The sequence below is a fragment of the Leptonotus elevatus genome, chromosome 8 (genome assembly GCF_054856555.1).
Source record: "Leptonotus elevatus isolate MCC_2025b chromosome 8, RoL_Lele_1.0, whole genome shotgun sequence".
Classification (NCBI taxonomy): domain Eukaryota; kingdom Metazoa; phylum Chordata; class Actinopteri; order Syngnathiformes; family Syngnathidae; genus Leptonotus; species Leptonotus elevatus.
In genome coordinates this window covers 21,432,931-21,456,443 of record NC_141246.1, presented here as the reverse complement: position 1 = coordinate 21,456,443, position 23,513 = coordinate 21,432,931, and the positions used below count along the sequence as shown (strand labels likewise).

Sequence of the window (23,513 nt, the reverse complement as noted above, 5' to 3'; positions counted from 1 at the left end):
GTGGTGGCAATAAGCCAAGACTTCACATTTTATGATGTAATGGCCAGACATTGCAGTAGTATTCGAAAATAGCATGAAATTTGAGGTTATGATGCCCCAGGTTAGTATATAAAGTAGTACCATGATTATGAGTTGCTAAGTTCATTTATTATATGCATGAAACCAAAAGTATCAATTGTTGTTTGAAACACTGTGGTTCTGATGAAGAATTCATATGAATATTCAAGTCACCCGTAATGAATGTATTATCTGCATGAGTCACCAAGACAGGCACAAGTTCAGGAAATTCATCTGCAAGATGAAACGGCAGCGGAGCTGTAGATCGCAAAACGAGAACCTTAAATACTTTAAAGGCATTGTTAGAATATACACCCCCGCACTTGTATATGAGGACGCGCAACATGTGAACTCACAAAGTTGGGAGGAGAGGTCTTATGTAGTGGTGAAATCTCTACTACAATTTAACCGCTCTCACAAAGGCCAATTATATTACGATTATAATCTGATAAAGGTCATTAGGTCATAACAAGTTTGATCTCAATTCATGAGACCGATTTTCAATATAGTTGGCTGATTAGTGCTGTTTTCCCTCACAGGATTCCTGGTCAAGATCATTAGTTTGTGTTGCCTATTTTCAGTGACTATAGGTGGCGCAGGGGTTTATTAACAATGTTCTCTCTGAGCTGCGCACTCACCTTTTCAGCGCACAGCAAATGAATGCAGCACATCAAAAAAAGAAATGTTTATTTGGCACATGTAGTTGATGGACTGGAAACGATAAATGTAACAAAATTGAGTGAAATACAAACACCCATGTCATGTAATCAATAATGAGTTTCCATCCCCCCGCTTTTATGCGAATTTTCTAGAAATGCAAAAATAAAATTGAATGGAAACATTAGAAATTCGGGAAAAAGGGCGCAAAATTCACCAAAAAGTTTTTACACTTAGATTTTGAAGCGTATCGAAAAAAGGAAAATACGAATTTGGGCTATGAAAAAAGGTTTTGTGATTAAACGCTGAAAAGACATACATACACGTCACACGTTTTGACCTGATATTACGACACATGTACGTTTGTAGCACTGATCTGAATATATGACTGGATAGCCGTTAGCCCACACACGCCCGTGCAAGCCCTTGAAGTCACAGGGCGGCCATCTTGCTCCTCCCATTTCGAGAGCAGACTACTGTATAAACTATACGGTATACGTACAGATCAGACATATACAGCTTGTAGGCAGTTAGTATAGGGCCGGGGGCTGGGTGGGGGGAGTCTTGTGTCGGGGGGGTCACAATTTTTTAACAAGTAAAAAGTGGACGGTATGTTAAAGACCCCCGTTTTATTTTATCACTCCTGAGACCCCAATATTAGATTTGGCAGAGGCATCTTTTGTTGAATTACAGTTACAATTCTTTAATAAAAATATATACAAGTTTTTTTTGATGAAAAAGTTTTTTTAAAATACCTACCATAAATGTCCTAAAAGGGAAGAGCCAAAGCAGAAAATTACCATAAAACGTCCATGAAATTGCAAAAAATGTCAGAGAATAAAAAAGGCAGAAAAGAAAACATTCAAAATGTAACCATAACATTTCCAAAATCAAAAGGACAAATCCAGAAAATGTCACAAAATTGCCCAAAATGTGAGAAAATTTATAGCAAAAAAAAAAAAACAGCCAGAAAAAAGCATCAAAAAAAATTCACAAAAATGAAGAAAAGAAGCAGATTTTTTTCTGTAAAAATGTAATACCACAAATTACCAAAACAATCCAAAAACGGAAGACAAAATGTAGAAAAAAAATGAATGTCAACGTATTGGATGCTGCTGTCATATTTTTGTGTTGTGGTGCAGCTCTAATTAGTTCTTGGGTATTCCATACATTAGACTAACACTTAACACACTGCTTCCTTCATCACAATCTTCAGAAGTTCAAATCTTTTGCCGCACCACAAGGATTTTTTTATTTAATTTATTTGGCTTAATATGGCTCTTTTGACAGGAAAGCTTGCTGACCTCTTACTTAGACAAAGGTTTTGGTTAATAAAATATTGTTTCCAAGCACGTCCTGCCACATGACATCATCTGCTTCCTGTTCCTTCTGGCTGAAGGTATGGCTAATGCAAATCCTCCAGGAAAAAGGTAACTTTCATAGATTTCTTCTTCTTATTATTATATTATTATTTCCCCCCAAATATATGCATAATTATTTAATCATTGAAGTATCTATATAGAGTAACCCTCATCCCCCCAAAAAAATACCTGGGATAAATATTTGTTTGTTCATGTGCTTATTTCTGTGACTGGCAACAAAAGTTGCCTGTCACTAACTAAAGGGAAACACTGTCTGCAGGATTGCTCATAACTTACTGTTTCAAATTGTAGAATGATTTCTTCCCAGCTAAATAAAATCACAGGTACTGTGTCTTTAGATTTTGATACTTTTATTATATTCTTGCTAGACGCCAAGTGATCTTTCTATGTTAGCTAACATTAGCTTGTGTTTCACTGACGTAAACAATTTTGATGTGAAATTGGAGGTGCACTTTTCTTCACACACCTGAACAGTGCCATGGTGAACAGCTGGTGCTATTACAGGTACACATTCATCAATACAATCATATCTGCTTGTTTTGTCATTCGTTAAGGCCCTGAAAAGTGGGGAGAAGGATCTCCTCTCCTTCCAGAGGCTGGTATCCCAGACCTTTCACTATGGCATTTAACAAAGTCAAGTAGGCAGGGTAGAAGATTTTCAGTTGTGATGGCGATAACTGATAAGGAACATTGTTTAGAGCGTGGGTGTCCAAGCTCAGTCCTGGAGGGCCGGCGTCCTGCAGGTTTTGGATGTTTCCCTGCTCCAACGCACCTGTTCCAATCAACAGGATCGTTATCAGGCTTATGCAGAGCTTGCTGATGAGCTTCAGCTGTGTTGGAGAAGAGAAACATCCAAAACCTGCAGGACTACCAGCCCCCCAGAACCGAGTTTGGGCATCACTGCTTTGGCGGTTTTGAGTATATGGATATTTGAGAATATGGTATGTAGGTTATCATATGCATTGCATTTCTGTACTGTTTCAAATGTTATTCATGAATAAAGGAACCGGTTCAAATTGTTTATTGTTTTGAATTTTATACAGGGGAACCAAGGTTTGAACCATGATCATTAGATACCTTCTTGGGATGCTCAAATGCGTTGGTATCCATGTTACGTTTTATGTTTTTTTGTTTGTTTGTTTGTTTGTTTTACGCTCCTCACCCCTCCACCATTATTATTATTATTATTATTATTATTATTATTATTATTATTATTATTATTATTATTATTATTATTATTATTATTATTATTATTATCATCATCATCATCATCATTATTATTTCTATACTATTATCTGATTACATTTAACTATAGCGACAAGCTGAGTGATCATTGGCAACAATTGTTGCCGGTCATAATTATTATTATTTTTTTCTAAACAAAGAAAAAATAAATATATAATGTGGGCACAAATGGGTTAAGCATATAATTAATACATGTATTTAAAGCAAGTAGTAAAAAGTCTGAAGTCCTCTTGTTAATGTACGGAATTTATGTTTAGCAAATTTAAAATCATAAATCATGCTGTTTCCACTAATTACTGTCTCAAATGTTCTCCAATTTTGTAGTGTAAATGTATAGGATCGTATGCTAAGAAACGTTTCTTGGGAGGAGCAATATGGTGGCCTCACGACCCATCTTGGCCTATGAGCTATCCAGTCATATATTCAGATTAGTGGATAAAAGTCACAAAGCAATGGCGGATGATAAAGTAAGGTATGTTTGGGGGACGACGAAACAGAAATCTTTTTGAAAATTAATTAAAGAAGCGGATATTAATGCAATTTTAGATTGAAAACAGCAAAGAAATGCTGTGGTTTATCAAGAATTACAAAAGTAAACTCATACATCATCGCTTCCTGTTTTTCTTCTTCTTCTTTTAAATTACTGGTGGATCATATCGCTATGGTGTATACCGCCACCAGCAGCGGCGGAGTCTCTTCTCAATATTCGCAAATGAAGAACAGATGGAAACGGGCACGTCACATATTCGTTTTGCGCATTTTCAGTAAATTTGCTTAAAAATGCAAAACAATTGGATGGAAACCTGACTAATGTCACACGATAATTGTACTGCTTCCACCAAAGCCAACCCTACGTGCAGACACAGCGTTGTCCAATGTTCGCGCTGTCCACTCATCACCTCACCAATCCGCTCATAACCAATCGGTATATGCGATTGCACATTCCTTTCAAAACGTATAATTTTTTACACGAAATAAATTATTTATCTGTTTAAAGTAATGATGCTAGATTTTCTTTGATTAACATGGTGTCCCATAGTCATAATCTTTTTTGGTTTTTCGGACGTTGCATCTATACACTTTGTCCAGGGCTTGTTCAACAGCCCAGCCACATAACTATTTTGCCTATTACTGCCAAAACACACACAAAAAAACCCACTGACAAAGGCTAAAGTCAGTCTATGCCGGGCACATGGCATCCATCAACCATCTGATCTTATGTGGGTTTAACCGTGATATAGCAGAGTAGTGTGGTGAGCTAAAAAACTGTCCAGTCAGATATAAGTAAATAACTTAAGGTTTTGCACATGTGATTTCTGTACTCAAAGTTGAAGTACCACTTAATGGTCACACCCAAATAAGTGGGGTGAAATTTGTTCCCCGCATGTGACCCATCCCCTGAGGGAGCGGTTATCAGCAGCAGGGGCCGCGCTCGGCAATTTTTTTGTGATCTAACCCCCCAATTCCAACCCTTAAAGCTGACTGTCAAGCAGGGAGGGAATGAGTCACGTTTTTATACTCGGTGTTATAATCCAGCCAGGGATTGAACCCACAACCTCCCAGTCTCACGGTAAACACTCTACCACTAGATCACTGAGTTGGTGAGTGACATCTTGCTAGTTGCTATATGCATTTTTCAGGGCAGAATGAAAATGTTCAACAATGTGCCTCAGTTTTCTGCAGATATATTGTATATTCAATATTGGTTGCTATACTGCTGTATGTTAGCATTTGATTGTTTCTATTTCACTATCCTACCAACTTGTCCGCAGGTCTTAAAATTGAACCCCTTTTGATCTGTCTTTTTGGTGGGTTTTATACTCAGGATGCTATCTTATAATGTTAGGATACCATCTAACTGTTTTAGCAACACTTATTCAACATTGGACCATAGTAAGACTTGACATTTTGTTGAGGCCAAAAGTTAAAATTGTTCAACAGGTCAAGTCCAACTAAGAATAAATGCAGACTTCAAACATTATACACAGCCCCGTGGTTACAGCCTACTCACAATTACATCCAGCCCAAATATTGTAAAGCGTGTAAAAATTGAATAAACTGACCGTTATTACCAAAACGGTAAAAGTCATACTTTTGCAAGACCTCTTTAATTAAAGCTAGAAGTGATTATGGTGAATGTGACATTTCAATCAATTTTGGTGGTCCGTAACGGCAAAAAAAAAAAAAAAACTATTCAAACACTTCTGAACCTAATGGTTTAGCTCCAAGGTTGCTGAGATCTATAATAATTACCTATGGTTTCCTGTTAATAAATGTAACCCTGCAGACTTTTTATTTGGAACATTCATATTGATAAAGAAAAAAAGGTCACATTCATATTGATAAAGAAAAAAAGGTCTGAATGAGTCTTTCAAAATAATATTTATGTATTGTACATTACTAAGATGTATAAATTCAAGGAATATGCTCACCCAAGGTCATAGAGGTGAAAGGGTTTCTGTATTTTATTATAGTTTGCAGTATTTCATGGGTAAATACACAGGTTGGATGATTATAGTCCAAAATAAATGTAAAATTGTTGATTTATTCACGGCCAACTTTGAGTGTGATTTGTGAAAGATAAGCTTTAAGCTGAAGCAGTCTGTGCTCAGGGGACATTGGCTGATCATTACGCAATAGAGTACAACACATTAATCACAGCAGAAGTGTTTATTACTGCATTGTAAAACCGACTTGGAAACCACAATAGTCTACAGGAACAGTCCACAAAAACAACAATATTCAAAACAGTTGAAATGACTGAACAGAAGATAGAGGAAGTTAACATATTTTGGAGTCATGTGATCATAATAGCAGTGAAGAGTTGGTGTGCAAATGCGTGTGTTTGGGTAATCACTCATGAAAAATGCATGATGATGTCATATCTTCATCTCTTGAATCACATTCTATTCATTTAACCATCTTTTTTCCACGCTTTGTGGCATTCATTTCCTGAGAAGAAAAAACATTTCCTTCTTCTGTTTCATTCCTGTTCCCAGTTGTTTATGTCACCTTGATCCCTAGGTAGGAGGAGATCTGAAGAAAAAGAACATTAATCTCCTCTCTCTTGTCTTGCCTTTGTTGCAGATGAGCGAAGCCAGGGTCTCACCCTCCTTCACACCTCAGATTGGATTGGTTCCACCCAGCCGTGGACACTAGTGATGTGATGCAAGAGGCTCAAACTCGCCGAGATAGACCAATGAGTTTCTTCCCGATCAGATTGCTGCATTGCCTGAAGGGAGGCAGGTCAAGGGGTTGAAGTGATGATTACTAGACTGGTAGATGCATTGATAAGGGTGTTATCGTGTTTTCTGATGAGCTGACAGTCCAAAGAAACATGTGATCCCTTTTATCAAAGAGAGCCTGTCGTGTGCCTGATTAACGTCATCAAGACCTAAAAGCAAACATCTTTGTTAACCAGGAACAAACAGATTGATTGCACACTCCAATTTCATAGCCCTAGGATATGTCACGACACACTGTGACGTGCACCTTAAAAAAAAAAAACTCTAGCTCCTGCTGTTTGGGAAATGGGTGTGAAGCTTGACGGCAAAAGGTGTCTATTGTGGAAATTCTCTTTGTTCACTTGACCAGGTGCAGACAATTTGCAAGCAGTTTTTCTTTTCCTTTTTTTTGAAGGAAAAACGTTATACAAGCTGTACACTGACTACTTTGCATTGTAGCAGAGTTCTTCAGAAGTGTCATGAAAACACACACAAAAAAGAAGTAAAAATGTGAGGGGTGTGTAAGGCTCAAGTCTTATCCTTGGCGTTTCGAGCAAGACCCATGTTACTGTGCAAATCGAATCACCTTTAAACTTCAAACAAGTCTCGTCAAGTCAAGTTTTCAGTTAAGCAAATACAAGTCATAAAATCATCACGACCGGTAAAACGATTTTCGATTTTGGGCTCAGCTCCTTTTTCACCACAACGGATCGATAGAGTCCGCATCACCGCAGACGCTGCACTGATCTGCCTGTCGATCTACCGCATCATCCTGTCCTCACTTGTGAAAAGACCCCAAGATACTTGAATTCCTACTTGCGGCAGGACCTCATCCCTGACCTGAAGAGGGCACGCCACCCTTTTCCGACTGAGGACCATGGTCTCGGAGTTGGAGGTGCTGATCTTCATCCTAACCGCTTCACACTCGGCGCTCCAGTGAGAGTTGGAGATCACGGCTTCATGAAGCCATCAGGACGACATCATCTGCAAAAAGCAGAGATGCAATACTGAGACCACCAAACCATAACCCCTCAACGCCTCGGCTGCGCCTAGAAATTCTGTCCATAAAAGCTTTTAACAGAATCGGTACAGGGACCGCACAGCCCGTATCAAGGGGCTCGGTACACCGCATTCTTGAAGCACCCCCCACAGGACTCCCCGAGAAACCCGGTCGAACGCCTTCTCCAAATCCACAAAACACATGTGGACTGGTTGGGCGAACTCCCATGCACCCTCGAGGACCCTGCCGAGGGTGTAAAGCTGGTCCCCTGTTCCACGGCCGAGACGAAAACCACACTGCTCCTCCTGAATCCGAGATTCGACTTCCCGACGGACCCTCCTCTCCAGCACCCTCGAATAGACCTTACCAGGAAGGATGAGAAGTGTGATCCCTCTATAGTTGGAGCACACCCTCCGGCCCCCCTTCTTAAAAAGGGGGAACACCACCCGGTTTGAGGAGTTCTGTGAGGTAGGTGGGGGCTACACCGTGCAGACAGTGATGGGTGTGAAGGAAAATGTTGTATTCGATGGGGAAATGTATGGGAAGCCAGTCCAAAGTGTGCAGGATGGGGGTGATGTGCTCATATATTTGTACTCTCATCAGGATCCAGGCAGCGCTGTTTATTTTATTTTTAATTTTTTTCATTTCGGACACATTATTACAGGTTACATCGATCACATAATATCATTTGCAACATTGACATCCGAAAGAAGGGCTGACGGGTAGCAGCCATGGCTTATTAGTAGCCCATAGATTCTTACTATACGCATCAGTCATATACATTGATTATGATAGTCATTGATTTATATCAATACCAATCCCAGACTTAAGTCTGCACACTCCTCGCTCAGTTCATCTTGAGTAATGTCTGTGTGTAAGTTGCAGCTAGTACCAATCATTTGGAATTGGTAAATCTGGACGCCACCAACAGGCCCACCCAACCAGGCAGGCAGCCATGCTCGTTCACTAGTAGCATCTTTGCTGACCTTGGATCAGCTTTCACACATGATGTGGCTTCCAGAAGAGTAGATCGGCTTGCATTCTACCCATTGCGTCCATAGCAATGTTCACTCCATTCTGGTCAGTTCAGCCACCACTGTTGCCAGCATCCGATGATGCTTAGATCTTGATACTCCTGAGCACTCACCAAGGTCAGCTCACCCGGCGGAGTAGCCCCCGCTAGTTGCATCCCGGAACCATGTTCACTAACCCCATTGTAACTATTTACAGCAGGTACATTGCAGCCAGGGCGGCACAGTGGATGACTGGTTAGCACGTCTGCCTCCCAGTGCAGAGAACGTGAGATCAAGTCCGGGCTTTGGCCTTCCTGGGTGGAGTTTGCATGTTCTCCCCGTGCTTGTGTGGGTTTTCTCCGGGTTCTCCGGTTTCCTCCCACATTCCAAAGACATGCATGGCAAGTTAATTGGACACTCTAAATTCTCCATATGTGTGATTGTGAGTGTGAATGGTTGTTAGTCTCTGTGTGCCCTGCGATTGGCTGATAACCAGTTCAGGGTGTACCCCACCTACTGTCTGAAGCCAGCTGGGATAGGCTCCAGCAATGGACATTGCAGCCACAATACAACCTTATCACGACTGCCTTGCATGTTAAAACAAATGTCCAAACAGAAATAGAGCCAGACAATGTTTACATTCTTACAGGAACAGCAATACATGTTATTAATGCAGGTGTTGAAACAAGAGTTAACTCTTGTTAACCTTGGCAGTGTCAGCAAGTAATCATATGCTATATTTACATATTTCAAATAATGACAGCTCCAGTTTTGGGTTAATTAGTCATATGTTACAATAATTTCATTTGGGTAAGACATAATCCACAATTTAATGATGTGAGTTACTGATAGCAGTTATTGTCTCCCAAACTCCGCCAATTCTTCTACTCTTTTCCGTATTTTTTTCTAAGAAGATGAGTCTTCTTTTGTTTGGATGAAGACAGTCTTTTGTCCATGTGTTCTGGATAAGTCCATTCTTTCTTAAATGTCGTGCCTTCTGGCAATGTCAGCATTTCGTTGTGTAAGATTTTCATTGACGTATACATGTTTACCTTTAAGCTTATAGCTATCTCTCAAAAGAGCAATCTTTTTCTTCCTGTTAACAAACCTGATCAGAACTGCCGGTAGTCGTGTCCACCCAGTTGGAAGCGAAAAGCACATCTGGATGTGCGCTGGATCCACAATTAATCCCAAATCTCTGAGTTGAGTTGTCACTTGCTGTTTGACAGTCTCGTTCACTGAAGCTTGGTCAGAATCAACTGCATTTGTGCTGGCCGCAGCTCTCGCCCGAGGGCCGCGGCGAGGTTTTATCTGGATACCTGTAACTATCACATCGTTGATCGTCGAAAATTCTGTTCCAAATCATCCACTTTTTTTCCAAGGTGACAATGTGTCGATCTTTTTCTTGTCTCTTTCTTCAACTGCTGAATTTCCTGCAGAAGTGGCTCAATACTCTTTTTCGTTTCAAGTATTTCGGTGACCATTTCTTTGAGTTTCGCAAGAGAAGATTTGATCTCCTCAATTTCGTCAGCTCTTTTTCCGCCAGGCATATTGCAACAATGTAGTTAAAAATCACAATGTCAACAAAATAGAAGTCACGAGCGAGTGCAGGAGCAAGTACAAATACGTCCTTCCTCGACAGATGCGTCCTTGATTCGTATATATTGAAGCCTTTGTAGGCTTTTGCCGGGGATCCCTATGAGAAGCGCATTACAGTAGTCCAACCTGAAGGAGACAAAGGCATGGACAAGCTTCTCAGCAGCAGAACGGGAGAGAGATGGTCGAAGTTTGGCAATATTGCGGAGGTGAAAGAAGGACGTTTTGCAGATGTGATTAATATGGTTGTCAAAGCCAAGATGGGGGTCAAATCTGACCCCCAAGTTGGTCACAGAAGGGGAGAGGGGAAAGTTATGGCTAAGAATGGAAACAGAGGAATAGAGGGAGGAATGAAACTGGTGTGTAGTGCTTATATGAATAGCTACTGTTTTGGAGCTGTTTAGCCGCAGAAAGTTTTCATTCATCCAGGCCTTTATCTCCTCCAGACAGGAGTCCAGTTGAGTAGAAGAGGAAGGAGAAGTGAAGGTTGGAGTGACTTTGAAATAAAGTTGTGTGTCATTAGTAGTGTTGTTCTGATACTGTTTTTTGGCCCCCGATACCGATTCTGATACCCATCTTTACAGTATCGGCCGATGCCGATACCGTACCGATACCAAAGTTTTTTTTTCTCAACATGAAAAAGCTGTCCTGCCATTAGTTCAGAGCATTTAAGGGCCAATGGGATATCTTAGCTCGGTATGCAGTGAACATGTCACACATCAGTGAATGAGCAAGACACAAGACGCTGCATCCAAAGTCCTATATTAGCGTCAGAATTAATGGTATCTGAATGTTACTTCTTAGTACTCACCAATACCGATACCACTGTTTTATTGCAGTATCGGGGCCTGTGCCAATACCAGTATCGGTATCGGAACAACACTAGTCGTCAGCATAGCAATGGAATCGTATTCCATGCCTGCTGACGATACGACCGAGGGGAAGCCTGTAGATATTGAAGATATAACTTGTGCAACCTAATTGATTAATAAAAACAATATTTTCTAGAGGGCACATACAAATAACTGCAATAGCCTAATGTGGTTGTACAATGTCTACACTCTTATAACAGTTAACAGGGATGTGGCTGTGTTGAGAATTAGCTAATCACCTTCAAACTCATCTTAAAAGGGAGTCGGCACTTACCAGGGCTATGATTGTTTTGGATTTTTCATTACCGTTATTTTTATTTAGTTTTGACATGTTTTTTAAATTGAGTGAATGTTAATGTTGCAGGCCTGAGGTTCTTTGTGCACAAATTGTTTAGATGGAGTACTCACAGTTCTGGTGAGAGATGGAGATGGTGTGCTCCACGGAGGGGGAAGAAAAGGAGAAGAATAGCAAAGGAAAGAATGTCAGGGGAAAAGGGGCAGAGAGGTTGCGCTTCACTTGGTAGTACAAACGGAGAATGCGTGGCACGGTGCGAAGAATCAGCCTTCAGTCCAACCCAGTAGCAGAAAACGGGCTCTCCAGACGTCCAGCAGAGTGTTTTCCAGACTGCTCACAACTGACCACGACTGCTCCTGAATTAACAGGACAGTACTGACTGAGCTACAAGTCCATATACTATTTCGTGTAGAACAAGCAGGAAATTGTCTCTCAACTCACATTATCATTAGCAGCAACAGCTAACTAACATCACTGTACTGGTAAGGCTAATAGCTAATTGCGATAAGCAACAAATGCTAATTCAAACCAAACGGACAGTAGTATTTTTTTATGAACATAACTAGACAGTTGTAATTACCTCTTAGGCATACAGTATATAGAAACATCCAGTAAAAACGAGTAGTTTGCCCCGATGTAGCGTACAACAAGCTCACACAGTTCGGTGAAACAGCTTCAGTCCGACAGGTGCTCAAGCATTCTTCTCTCACGTCTACTCCAACAACGTAGCGTCAGTTGTAATAAGACCCGCCCCTTTGATCTCAACGTAACTGACATTGGCTGAACTTGACATTTACCCAATGACAATACAGAATAAAGATGAATGACAGTTTGCATAGTTAGGCTTTACTCGTTGCCAAAGAGTGAATATTACGGTAGAAAATTTACATAAACTGAACAAATAAGGAACTCACATACTTATTTGTAACAACTATTATTTTTTATTATATATTTATCAACTATTTCTGAACAATTTGGCTCAGTATACACTGGGCTACATTTTCTATTAATTTTCGTTGACTTTAAGCGGTTCAAATAATGGATGGACCGGTGGATAATAGTTGGCACCATAAGCTTGTAATGTATGACCATTATGTATCATGATTCAATGTTATATGTTGTTCAGGCTGACACCTAGGCTGACAGCTGTGTGAAATAAGCATGCAAATTAATGCTTTTGTCCGTCAAACAAGCATTTTGTCACGTATTTTGTTTGCTGTAAGTACAAAATACAGATAGACACGGTCGGGAAAAAAATGACTTGATAAAAATTTTTTTTTTGATTGTCTTCATGATAATATCGTCATTTCGCCCAGCACTAGTCAGAGTATAACAGTCAGGGCTCGTCCTACTCATCTGGGCATTGGTAGAGCATGCATGATGTAGAAAAAGCTTTGAGATTACCTTTTTAAATGGCACAATAACCTTTAACTCTAACAACCATGGCACTCACCTGCCATCATTAAAACACCGCTGATCAACTCCAAATAAAGTTTATTTGTTCTAGTTTTAAAATGGCCCCAAAGCATGATGATGCCACCCCTGCGCTTCACCGCAAGGGAGTAAGCATTGTTGTGTTTGTGGAAAAACAAACAAACAAACAAAACAAAACAAAAAAACTAACCAAAAAAAATACAACAACAAAAAACGACCTTTTGGAGGTCCCAAAGTTTAACAAAATTGATAAAAAAATCTCAGATGTGGGAATATGTGTTATGGTCAGATGAAGCAAGGGTTGAACTTTTTGTGATCAACAACAACTACAACAACAATGATGATGATAGTGATGATAATAATAATAATTGGGTGTACCCCGCCTACTGTACGAAGATAGCTGGGATACAGCGCGCCTGCAACCCACTTGAGGCTAAGTGGTTCAGATAATGGTTGAATAATAATAATAATAATAATAATAATAATGATAATAATAATTGGGTGTACCCTGCCTACTGCACACCTGCAACCCACATGAGGCTAAGTGGTTCAGACAATAATAATAATAATAATAATAATAATAGTATTAGTATTAGTATAGTATATCTAGGTCACATGTTCATGTTTCACTACCTTGCCCCACCATCCCACATTTTTTTGTTTTTAATCTGTGCCTCACACACACACACACACAAAATATTGAAAGTTCAAACTGTCATGAAATTACGCAAAAATATGCAAAGAAATACAAGTAGACCTATACTTATACAAGGTACATTGGCTTAGAAGGAATAAAAATAAGCAACAAACCGAAGAAACAAATCAAATAAAGAAGTTAAGATTATAAAGCACAATGACTCATAATCATTTAAAGCTTATTAATGATAAATCACTAAAGTATTGCAGCTTACAAATGCAAATTAAATTCTAAAATAAATGTTTGAAAGTTCGAAACGAATTAGGCATTTCTCAGGTTATGTAAACTTTTCCAAATATCAGCATTTATTACAAAGGAAAATGTTTTTTTATTATTACATACAAATGTTGGAACTTTATCTTTTCGACCAACTGCGATGGTACGCCCAATTTTTCATACACATATATATTTTTCAAAATCCCTCCAAAATCTAGATGACGCAGGGCAAATACAAACCCCTCAGAATGCGCATGTGGCACAGAACAACAGTGGTGACGTATCATGACAGCCTCACGCCAACAGTGCATTGTGGGTCGAACCCAAGATGGCTGCGCCCTTGCAGGAGTGCTGATAAAGTGGTTCTGCGGCGAATTTCTCTGGATTGTGTGTGATTTTCGTGAAATTCGGTGCACGAAACTGCCTGATAGCCACCCGGCTTGTGGCAGAGGACCATAGGAGCCGAGTCGTTGCTCAGAGTGTGCGGTGGCTCGCGTGGCTGTGGCAGACTGTCCGTGTGAAGATGGGCCTCATCTCCAGCCCCTTCCCATAGCGAAGAGCCGTGGGGAGAGGAGCCACAGATTCCCCTGCAAACACACACCCGTCCAACTTGGATTTGACGGGTTTGACATACTGTATAGACTGTGGACGCTGTCTTACAATTTTTTCACCGGAATTGTTTGTGCGACGGTATCTATCATCGTCCGGAGGCGAAGAGCTTCCCCAGCCCGGGTAGATCGTTCCTCCACACCGAGGTCTGCACACTTTATGGTCAATTCTGCACTTCTCTGTCTTTTTGTTGCACAGTTCTTGCGTATTCAGTGGCAGAAAGAGCTGTCTAATGAAGCTCGCTAATGTAGCTAACGTTTGCCTAGCCAGCAGAGTTCCACTTGTGAAACTCAAGTGAGCGTTGTTGACTTTACGCTTAAACACTATTTTATTTTGCCAAAGTACCCTTGAGCGTTTTATTATTCGTATTTTTACAACAATTCTGAATTGACAAGCAACTATTCGGATTAATGTGCATTAGGGATCCATGTCATCTTGGATACAACCCCTTAGTGGCAGTGAAAAATGATGATTTGGAATTGTATTACTGTACTGTGCGTTAACGAATGCAAAGTGTAATTTGCCATTGTGTTGTCTTCTATTCAATTTTAGTTGTAAGGGGTTCTCCAAATATGAGGCTAAACACTGTAATGTAAATTGGATGGGGTTATCTATGAGGGGTTGGTATGTTCTCCCCATTCTTGCTTGGATTTTCCTTTTGATCACAATTTAAAAACATATTTGCTTGAGCTGCTCACAACCTCCTCAGGAGTGTGACACTGTTCAGATGTCCCCTCTCTTGCTCTGTAATTTGGCCCGTGGCATTCAGGAAAGGCTCCAATTTTCCTCTGACCCTGAACTAGAGAAGCTTAAAATGAAAGGATAGAATGCTAGTTTACTAGTTCAGCTGTGCTACAGGATGTGTGTTACTGACATAAATATGCTCACCCCTGTAGGGTCCTAATGAAAATGGATGCAGACTTGCTACACTCACCAGCTGTGGGCTTTGCTGAGGAAGAGGCTGACATGAATGACTGGGAGCTGCCCCTGGCCTTCATGAAGAAGCGACACTCAGAGAAGATAGAGGGATCCAAGGCCCTTGCGCAGAGCTGGAGGATGAAGGACAGGGTACATTTCTACTTTTATCCTTTAAGGCTGTGCTGTGGTGTGTGGCTACAAGGGCTCCTTGTCCTGCAGCTCTTGCATGTAAACTTGGTCTGGGTGTTTCTTCAGGCAGCGTGGTAGAGTCGTGTTTAGCCTGTCTGCCTCACAGTCAAGAAGTCCTGGGTTAGGGTTTTGGCTAAGGGCATCCTGTGTAGAGTTCCTTCTTGCGTGAGTTTTCGCCGGGTACTCCTGCTTCCGCCCGTACTCTATAAATATGTGGGTGAGGTTAATTTAAGAATCAAAATTACACAAATGTGTGAATGTGAGTTTTTGTTATATGTGCCTTGTGATTGGCTGCAACTAAGGCTCTTATTCACCATAATGAGGACTAGTTGTCTAGTAATTGGAGGTATGGCTGTTTCTTAAATGGCCTTAACTAAATTCTAAATGTATGATGTTTAGGGGTAGGAACCTCTCGGTACCTCGCGATACAAGGCACACAATAACGATTATCTCATGATACGACAATACCGCGATTATTGATATATTGGTCAGGTAATAAATCCATGATAATCTACAATAAAACTGCTCAAGCCATCATTTGATGTTTTTTCAATGTGAAAATGGTTTATTTTTGTACCATCACTGAAACAAAATATTAATTATACTATCGTCTTCTTCACAGTGAGTACTTTAGTGTATTTTTTTTAAACAAATACAAATGTCTTCTTAACAGAGACCACTTTCTGTGTGTGAACAAATTTGTGTCTTTCTTAAACACTTTTTTCACGCAACATGTCAATCAGTTGCATAGTGAATTGTCTCATTTTGTAAACTGTGACGATTTTTTTTGTGTAACATTGCAAAAGTAAATAAATCAAATTATTAAATATTAAATCCAATTAAATCAATATTAATATTCCTCAGAAATTGTGTGCTTCAAAAAGTCAAACCATAAAATATGTTTTAAAATGTTACGTATGCAAAACTGAGTCAGTTGCTGGACAGATAATAAATGTCTTACACAAGTAAAAGTAAGCTCATGAGTCTGAAGACTTCCATACATTTCCCCGCCACTCGTATGAGGCGCTGCCAGGTAATTGTTCAATAAGTAATGAACAATGGAGCCGTTATAGAGGCTGTATATAAACTACAAATATCGCGATACTTGCGAAGACAAAGTATCACGATTTATTGTGGTATAGATATATCGTCACTAGGGGTGTGAATTGCCTGGTATCTGGCGATTCGATTCATATCACGATTCATAGGTCACGATTCGATTCGATACTGATTAATCCCTATACGAATAAAAAATAGATTATTGCGATTATTTTTTTTAACTCAAATTTAGAAAATAATGATCAGTAAACTTGTACATGTACACTGTAAGATTTGTATGAAAATTTATTTATTTAACTGCAAATTCAGGCTTATAACTAAGCCACTGCATTTAACAAACAGGTTGCAGTCTGTGTCATGTTTGAACAGCGTTGAAATAAAATATTAAGGCTTAATGTTCCATTAATATAACATTTTTCCATGCTTAATGTGTGAATCCTAACACTAAGTAAGACGTTGTGTTGAATATTCCCATAAAAAATTGATATTTAAAAATCGATTCGGCCACATATCTAATCGATTCGAGAATTGCGCGCTGTAATATCGCGATATATTGCCGAATCAATTTTTTTCTAACACCCTTAATCGTCACACTCCTAATGATGTTTGGGTATGGTGTTCGTTGACGCTACAGTCGTCTCCATTACTGCCTGTAGTACTAATAATGCTTCACAAATTCAGAAAATGATCTATGATAATGGGGAATACCACATATTCATAAATAAATAGTAGAAGAGTATAACATTTTCCTGTAATTTTTACATCTAGCCTCTGCAGAAACCATTTTTATGGCCAGTATTGATTTGAAAGGTTAGGAAGTATGTAGGACAGGGTTTTTCCTGGCTCAAATTGAGACAGAGGTGGTATCATCCTGACTATCATGGGTGACTACAGATACCAGGTATCGCCAATAACAGTCTTATTTTAAGGTATCGGTACTCACGGCGGTGACCAATACCATTATCAGCTGCCCTCCTGCGGCCGTTTTACGATCGGGGACAAGAAATTAGAAATTATATGAATCCAAAGTTGCCATTAACTTCATGCAATTTTAAGGAAAAATAATAAATTGGGATAGATCTTTTTTTTTTTTTAATCATTGGTCATTTATGAATTGCGAATTTTATTTACTAGTAGTATCGGTATTTGATATCAGTTGCGGTGGCAAATCCACTATGTATTTTTATGTACCTGTACTAGCAGCACAAACACCATAACAAGGGTAACAACATGGCGTTAATATGGTGAGGTCACTGTGGTAATGCTTATAAATGATACGAGCAACACAAAAACTGGGGTATTTTATAGATATGACAATAAATTTGAAGCCACATTTTTATGTAACTATTTTAGCAGCACCCTCCTTAAATGCGACAAGTTGGCGCATTTAAGAGATAGATAGATTTAAGGAGGCACCACAGAACAAATATAAAGTTCATGACTTACCCATTCACCACAACGCTAAATGAAGAGCCGTTTGCCGCAGAGCCCATCATGCGTGGGAATCACCTGTAGCTAGTGCTGGGCGATATGACGATATTTATCCTGACAAATCTAAAGTCCATGACTTACTCATTCACCACAACGCTAAATGAAGAGCCGTTTGCCGCAGAGCCCATCATGCGTGGGAATCACCTGTAGCTAGTGCTGGGCGATATGACGATATTTATCCTGAAGACGATTGAAAAAAAAATAGCGTGTCATTTTCTTCCTATCGTGTCTATCGTCAGAACGCTTGTTTGACAGGCAAAAGCATTCATTCTGCAAGTTTGTTTCACACAGCTGTCACCAGGTGGCAGCCTGAACAAATGGACATGGCAGTGAATTAGTGATGGGCATGACAGTTATTTTAAGTGAACTGAATCTTTAGACTCAGTTAATTAAAAATAACTGTTCAAAAGATTCGTTCATCGAATCGTTCGTCTACGCAAAATTCCCCCCTCCCCCTTCTTCTTTAGTTACAAGTATCGAATTTCTCACGAAGAGATTGCGAGGCGTGATTAACGAGGAAAAAACCTAGAAGCCCTGCTATGCTAACCGCTTTGCCAACCGGCTAACGTTATCGTGAAACTGACATTAATTTAAGTGCATGGGTGATGATTACACTTTTTTACAAAGTTCTTGCTGGTACCGCGTTAAAGCGGAGCGTGTCAAACTTTTAATAGAAAAACAGCTGGCTTTTTTTCTCTGGGGAGAAAAAGTAATACTACACACAACAGGAAGTGATTGTTACGGCGTCCCGCACGTCACCCGGGAGGAGGAAGATTAAACAACAGCCTTAATAAGTGATTCAGAAAATTGATGGCTTTACTTAAGTGAATACCTTTCATATTACTAAATATTTGCTTTCACACTGCAGTCCTGAGTATTGATACACACTGCACAATAAATGTTTTCAAAACGACATTACAGTAGATCTCTATTGTTTTCCGGACTCAAACTATTCAGGGATTTGATGGTGCCAATTTCGCAGTGTGAATTCCCGCTCCTGATTGGTGGACTGTTTTCGCGGACATGTTAGGAGTTTGAATCATGTGCCTTGTCTGCATATGCAAATTCATTTCTGCGAACCCCCACTCCTGATTGGTGGGCTGGTTTCACGCTCGTTCCTGGTTGGCTGTTCTGCTGGCTTCCTCATGCATCAGTTTTAATGTTGTGTTTTCAAACAGCAACGGAAAAACATCGGACCATATCTTTTAAGTGTTTTTTACCATGTGCCCAGACTTTATTGACACCCTATACAGCTGACTGGGAGCCAGTGTAAAGCCTTTAGGACTGGATTGATATGTTCTGATCTCTTTGTTTTGGTCAGAAACGGAGCTGCAGCGTTCTGAATGAGCTGCAACTGTCTGATGTTCTTTTTTGAGTGTCCAGTCGGAAGACCATTAGAATAATCAAGTCTACTGGAGATAAAAGCATGGATAAGCTTGTCTTGGTCTGCTTGGAGCATGCAGTCCTTCAGTCTGGTTATGTTATTCAGCTGGTAAAGGCTGTTTTAGTTGATAGATTTGATATGATTGCCGAAAGTCAGGTCTGAGTCTCAGGCTGCACTATAAGATTTTAAACTTGGTCTTTGGTTTCTAGACAGTGATTCTAGGGACTCTATTTTCGTAGATTGACACACATGTGCTTGGCATAAAAATGGGCGCATCTCAATTTTCGTGGCAGCGCATCACAATTCTGGGCTGTCCGGGGCTATGTGTAAAGCACCATGAAGCTGAATTTTATTGATATCTCTGCTTCAAAGACAACCAGTAACTCATTTTTGAGTTTGCCAAAACAAAACAGTCATGTTTTAAAAATGCAACAAAAAACTGCGAGGGTAACATTTTGGGCAGACACAGTAAAGAAAGCCCACACTGACTGACATGTCGCCATGATGCATCTTTTGTGAACACGAGGTCGCGCACATTATGACATCACAAATATGGAACACTACCATAGGAGAGGGGATGGGTTGAGGAGTTGGGCACAACTTGAGCCACAACCACAACAGATGGACCAACGTGGCATGTCTATTATTATTGGTGGATTTCTTCATTATCTGGTTTATCTGTTTGACGTCAAATTGGCAGATAATTGCCGATAATTATCGGCCACTGATATTATCGTGCGTTCCTAATTTTAAGTTCTGCATAATTTTGTAATTTTACTCGTTTGTGATGATGTTTGACCTAATGGATTGCACTTTTTCACTAAAGTAGCAGGCAAATTCATTGCATTTACCTGCTGAGAGGCGTTTTGGCGCTTTTTGATTTGGGAGTTTGCCAACCACAGCGAGGTAGGGCAGCTTTTTCATGTTGAAAAAACAACAACAACAACTAGGTATCGGTACGCCGATACTGAAAAACTGGGTATCGGAATCGGGGCCCAAAAAATGGTATCGGAACAACACTATTGCCAGCCTTCTTAACCAGCTTGTCTATCCTGCTGGTGTCCATCTCCACAACCCTGAAAATAAAAAATGTGGTTCCATATGTGTGTAATTACTTCTCATTGATCTCACTGAACTGTGTGTCAGATGGAGCATCTGGATAATTCCCATTGGGATTATTAAGGTACATATCCATCTATCCATCTATCCATCTATCCCTCTATCTCTCTGTCTGTCTATCATCTGCTCAATGCTGTTCATATACAGTTTTGGTCTTGCAATTGATTGAGGTGATTTCAGACATTGAGTGAGAATGCAGTGAAAGGCTTGTGTGGGCTGTAAATGGCATTCAGAGTCTGCTGTTGCAGTGATTTGTGCACAAACGCGATATGCATTGCTTTCGCAGCATGAAGGTGAAGTAGCAGGCTGCACAATTGCATTACCTATTGGTTAAGTTTATTACCCCGTACCTGTCAGGCCAACAGCTAGGGTTTGAGGTGTGTGTGTGTGTGTGTGTGTGTGTGTGTGTGTGTGTGTGTGTGTGTGAGTGTGTGTGTGTGTGTGTGAGTGTGTGTGTGTGTGTGTGTGTGTGTGTGTGTGTGTGTGTGTGTGTGTGTGTGTGTGTGTGTGTGTGTGTGTGTGTGTGTGTGTGAGTGTGAGTGTGTTTGCAGTTATGCTCTTTTATGTCTTGCAATCCATGTGCATTGTGATTGTGTGTGCGGTCACTGAGCTTGTCATATAATCACATATAAGGTTTCAGCTATAGGAGGACGTCAGGGCTATATAGCTGCAATTGATGGTTGGCTTGGGAAAAACCCCCATTGAAACCTGGCTGACTGCAATAATATTAATTGAAGATGACTTAGTATTTCTAATCTGTAATGCTTGTTGGTGAACTGTGTAGCTAGTTTTTGTTTGCTGTTTCTGTCCTGCAAATTAGAAGCCTGTGTCTGTCATAGTTTGTTTTTGTGTCTTTTTTTCTGTCAAATTCTCAAAGTGTACTTAGGATGGTGCAGTGTTGGCCTCTGAACTTGGACTTTGGCCTTAAAAAGATACAATATGTAAACTTTTGTAGATTTGGGCTATACAGTATTAATCTACATTTTATCAGTTGAAAATGTATATGGAAAATGATTACTGGAGGTCCTCAGTTTATGAGCGTACCGACATACAGTATGACGTATCGAGTAGTGGTGGGAATCACGGTTTTATTCGATTCAGATTTTTGGCTCTTCGATTCGATTCAGAATAGATTTTTGATTCAAAGCGATTTTTGTTTCAAAATGATCTGATCGGCAATGATTTCTGCTTCGATCTATAGATATGCAAAGAGTCGTCATGCTCTACTCCAGTCTGCTTGGATTTGATCCATGTATTGTACATTGTTTATTAGATAGACAGCATATAGAAAGATCTATTTGTAAAGTATATAACATTGTTACTTCTTACATATCTCATTTGAATTATTGCATTTCTGTAAAAGCTGGCATACATTAACCCATTAAGGCCTTAAAGCGCCTAAGAAAAACATGTCTCTAAAATCTATGGGACACCCCCGAAAAGTTTTCCTGGAAACTCAAAAATATAAAAAATAATAATTGATATCTTAGCTCCTGAAGCAGATAGAAACCTAATTCCCAAAACATTTCAGAGCATGCAAACAGAATTATTATTATAAACTTTTAATATATACATTTTTAAAATCAACAAACAAATTTCGCATCTGCGGGTATATTTACCTTCAACACTGGAGCGCATAGTTGTAATAACCTGTGGTAATCGTTCGTTGTCCATTCCGTTACAAAGCCGTCTTCATCTTCAACATCCTTATGGTCTACAAACATTTTCTTAACAATAAGCCACTGTCGACTGGTTACACCGATTCGAAGTCCTCCCGCGCTGTCTCCAATCGAGTCATTTATTTCATAACTCCCGTGAATCTGCGTAAGCCATAAATGCTCGAATAAAAAATTCCAGGACCTGCTACGAGGCCCACGTCACCCACTCGTGTATAGTCTATTGCATTTCATCGGCTAAGAGACTAAGAATTGGTCAAAACAAAACAAAATGACTAATCCGCGCTCCCGGGTTTAAAGGGAGTAGAGCGCCGGAGCGCTCCCGGCTTTAACAGTAGAAAAGCGTTTGCGCGCTCCCGGCCTTAATGGGTTAAGAAGAATGATGGGTGTCAAGTCACTTGTTTTTTTTATTTTTTTTCATTTTTTTTTTACTTAATTACAATCAGTGGTCCAACTAGTCACTTTTTTATTTATTAATTTTTCTAATCATCTACTAGGCTTCCATTCTAGGTGTTGGTATGTCAATGAATCAAAATTAAGAATAAACCTGCTCCCTCGCTCGCTCCCTCCGTTTGTCAGATGATTGCCATTGGTTGGCTTTAGCTGTCGATAAACAGCACAATTGAAAGGAGATATGTGGTTGGTTAGCATGAGCCGTACAGTACACGAAGTGTGAGCATGGCAAATCCACGACTTAATATTAGTATCTTGAATATTCATATCCAGGTATGGGTACAATAACGATATATGGCCCAGCCCCAGTTCTCGTGTTTCTTAACTTCATGATGAAGTGTTTAAAGAAAAACAAACTCATGCTTTATTCATCTGCGTTAATTCAATGCAAATGACTATCTTGTACTGTAGGAGTACAAATTGCATTCACTGGAGCCTGGCTGGAAACAACTAAATGATCCTAGGAAAGCATATTTTTATGAAGTGGGCTGACTATATTGTATATGTAATTATGATTAATACTAATGTGATTTCACCTTTATCCAGAATCGACTGGGTTGCTACCTATCATATATTATGTTTGAGGGGTTTTGGAGAACCATACCTGTTACCGTTATGAAAGCCAAGTCTGTTCTTTGACATTTTATCCACAATGTCAGTAAAAAAAAATTCTCTCTCTGGATTTCACATGAATATTTTTCTAAAGGCTGCTGTCATTTCAGCTTTTGTATTTTAAAGGGCAAACCTGCCATGGTTTCTAAGGCTCTTTGTGTAATGTATCTTTGAAACAAGATCGCTACAAGATATTAATGTAGATGTTAAGCTTCCTTTACTTACATGGATGCTGGCATTTTTATAATAATGCCTGAAAAAACAAATACTGTGTTCATTCAAATGAGAAACACAGAACTGGTTTACTGAAATCAT

General features: G+C 39.7%; 2 protein-coding genes across 5 annotated transcripts in view; one reads left to right on the top strand and one right to left on the bottom strand.

Moving 5' to 3' along the window:
• Nucleotides 1-7,991: 7,991 nt before the first annotated feature.
• Nucleotides 7,992-12,801, bottom strand: LOC147170194 (uncharacterized). The gene is made up of 4 exons (XM_086082115.1): nt 12,795-12,801; nt 10,548-10,739; nt 10,235-10,469; nt 7,992-8,187 (listed from the first exon to the last, which is right to left on the bottom strand). Exons 1-4 carry the CDS (start codon nt 12,799-12,801, stop codon nt 7,992-7,994), a joined length of 630 nt encoding a protein of 209 aa, XP_085938241.1.
• A 1,354-nt stretch (nt 12,802-14,155) lies between these two features.
• The window catches only part of rptor (regulatory associated protein of MTOR, complex 1), a 166,320-nt gene continuing 156,962 nt past the window's right edge, over nt 14,156-23,513 (top strand). For 3 of the 4 annotated variants that reach the window (XM_086083496.1, XM_086083494.1, XM_086083495.1), the window contains exons 1-2: nt 14,303-14,443; nt 15,194-15,365. In XM_086083496.1, coding sequence (XP_085939622.1) covers nt 15,201-15,365 — 165 coding nt within the window. In that variant the 5' untranslated portion in view covers nt 14,303-14,443; nt 15,194-15,200. Of the gene's footprint in view, nt 14,444-15,193; nt 15,366-23,513 lie in introns of all 4 variants that reach the window. The other variant, XM_086083497.1, reaches the window with a different exon arrangement.

Coding starts and splice junctions, on each gene's coding strand:
- LOC147170194 (XM_086082115.1), bottom strand. Junction 10,470..10,547: donor CAAAACAGTAGCTATTCATA/TAAGCACTACAC, acceptor CCCTCTCCCCTT/CTGTGACCAACTTGGGGGTC. Junction 8,188..10,234: donor CAAAGGCTTCAATATATACG/AATCAAGGACGC, acceptor TAAAAATAAAAT/AAACAGCGCTGCCTGGATCC.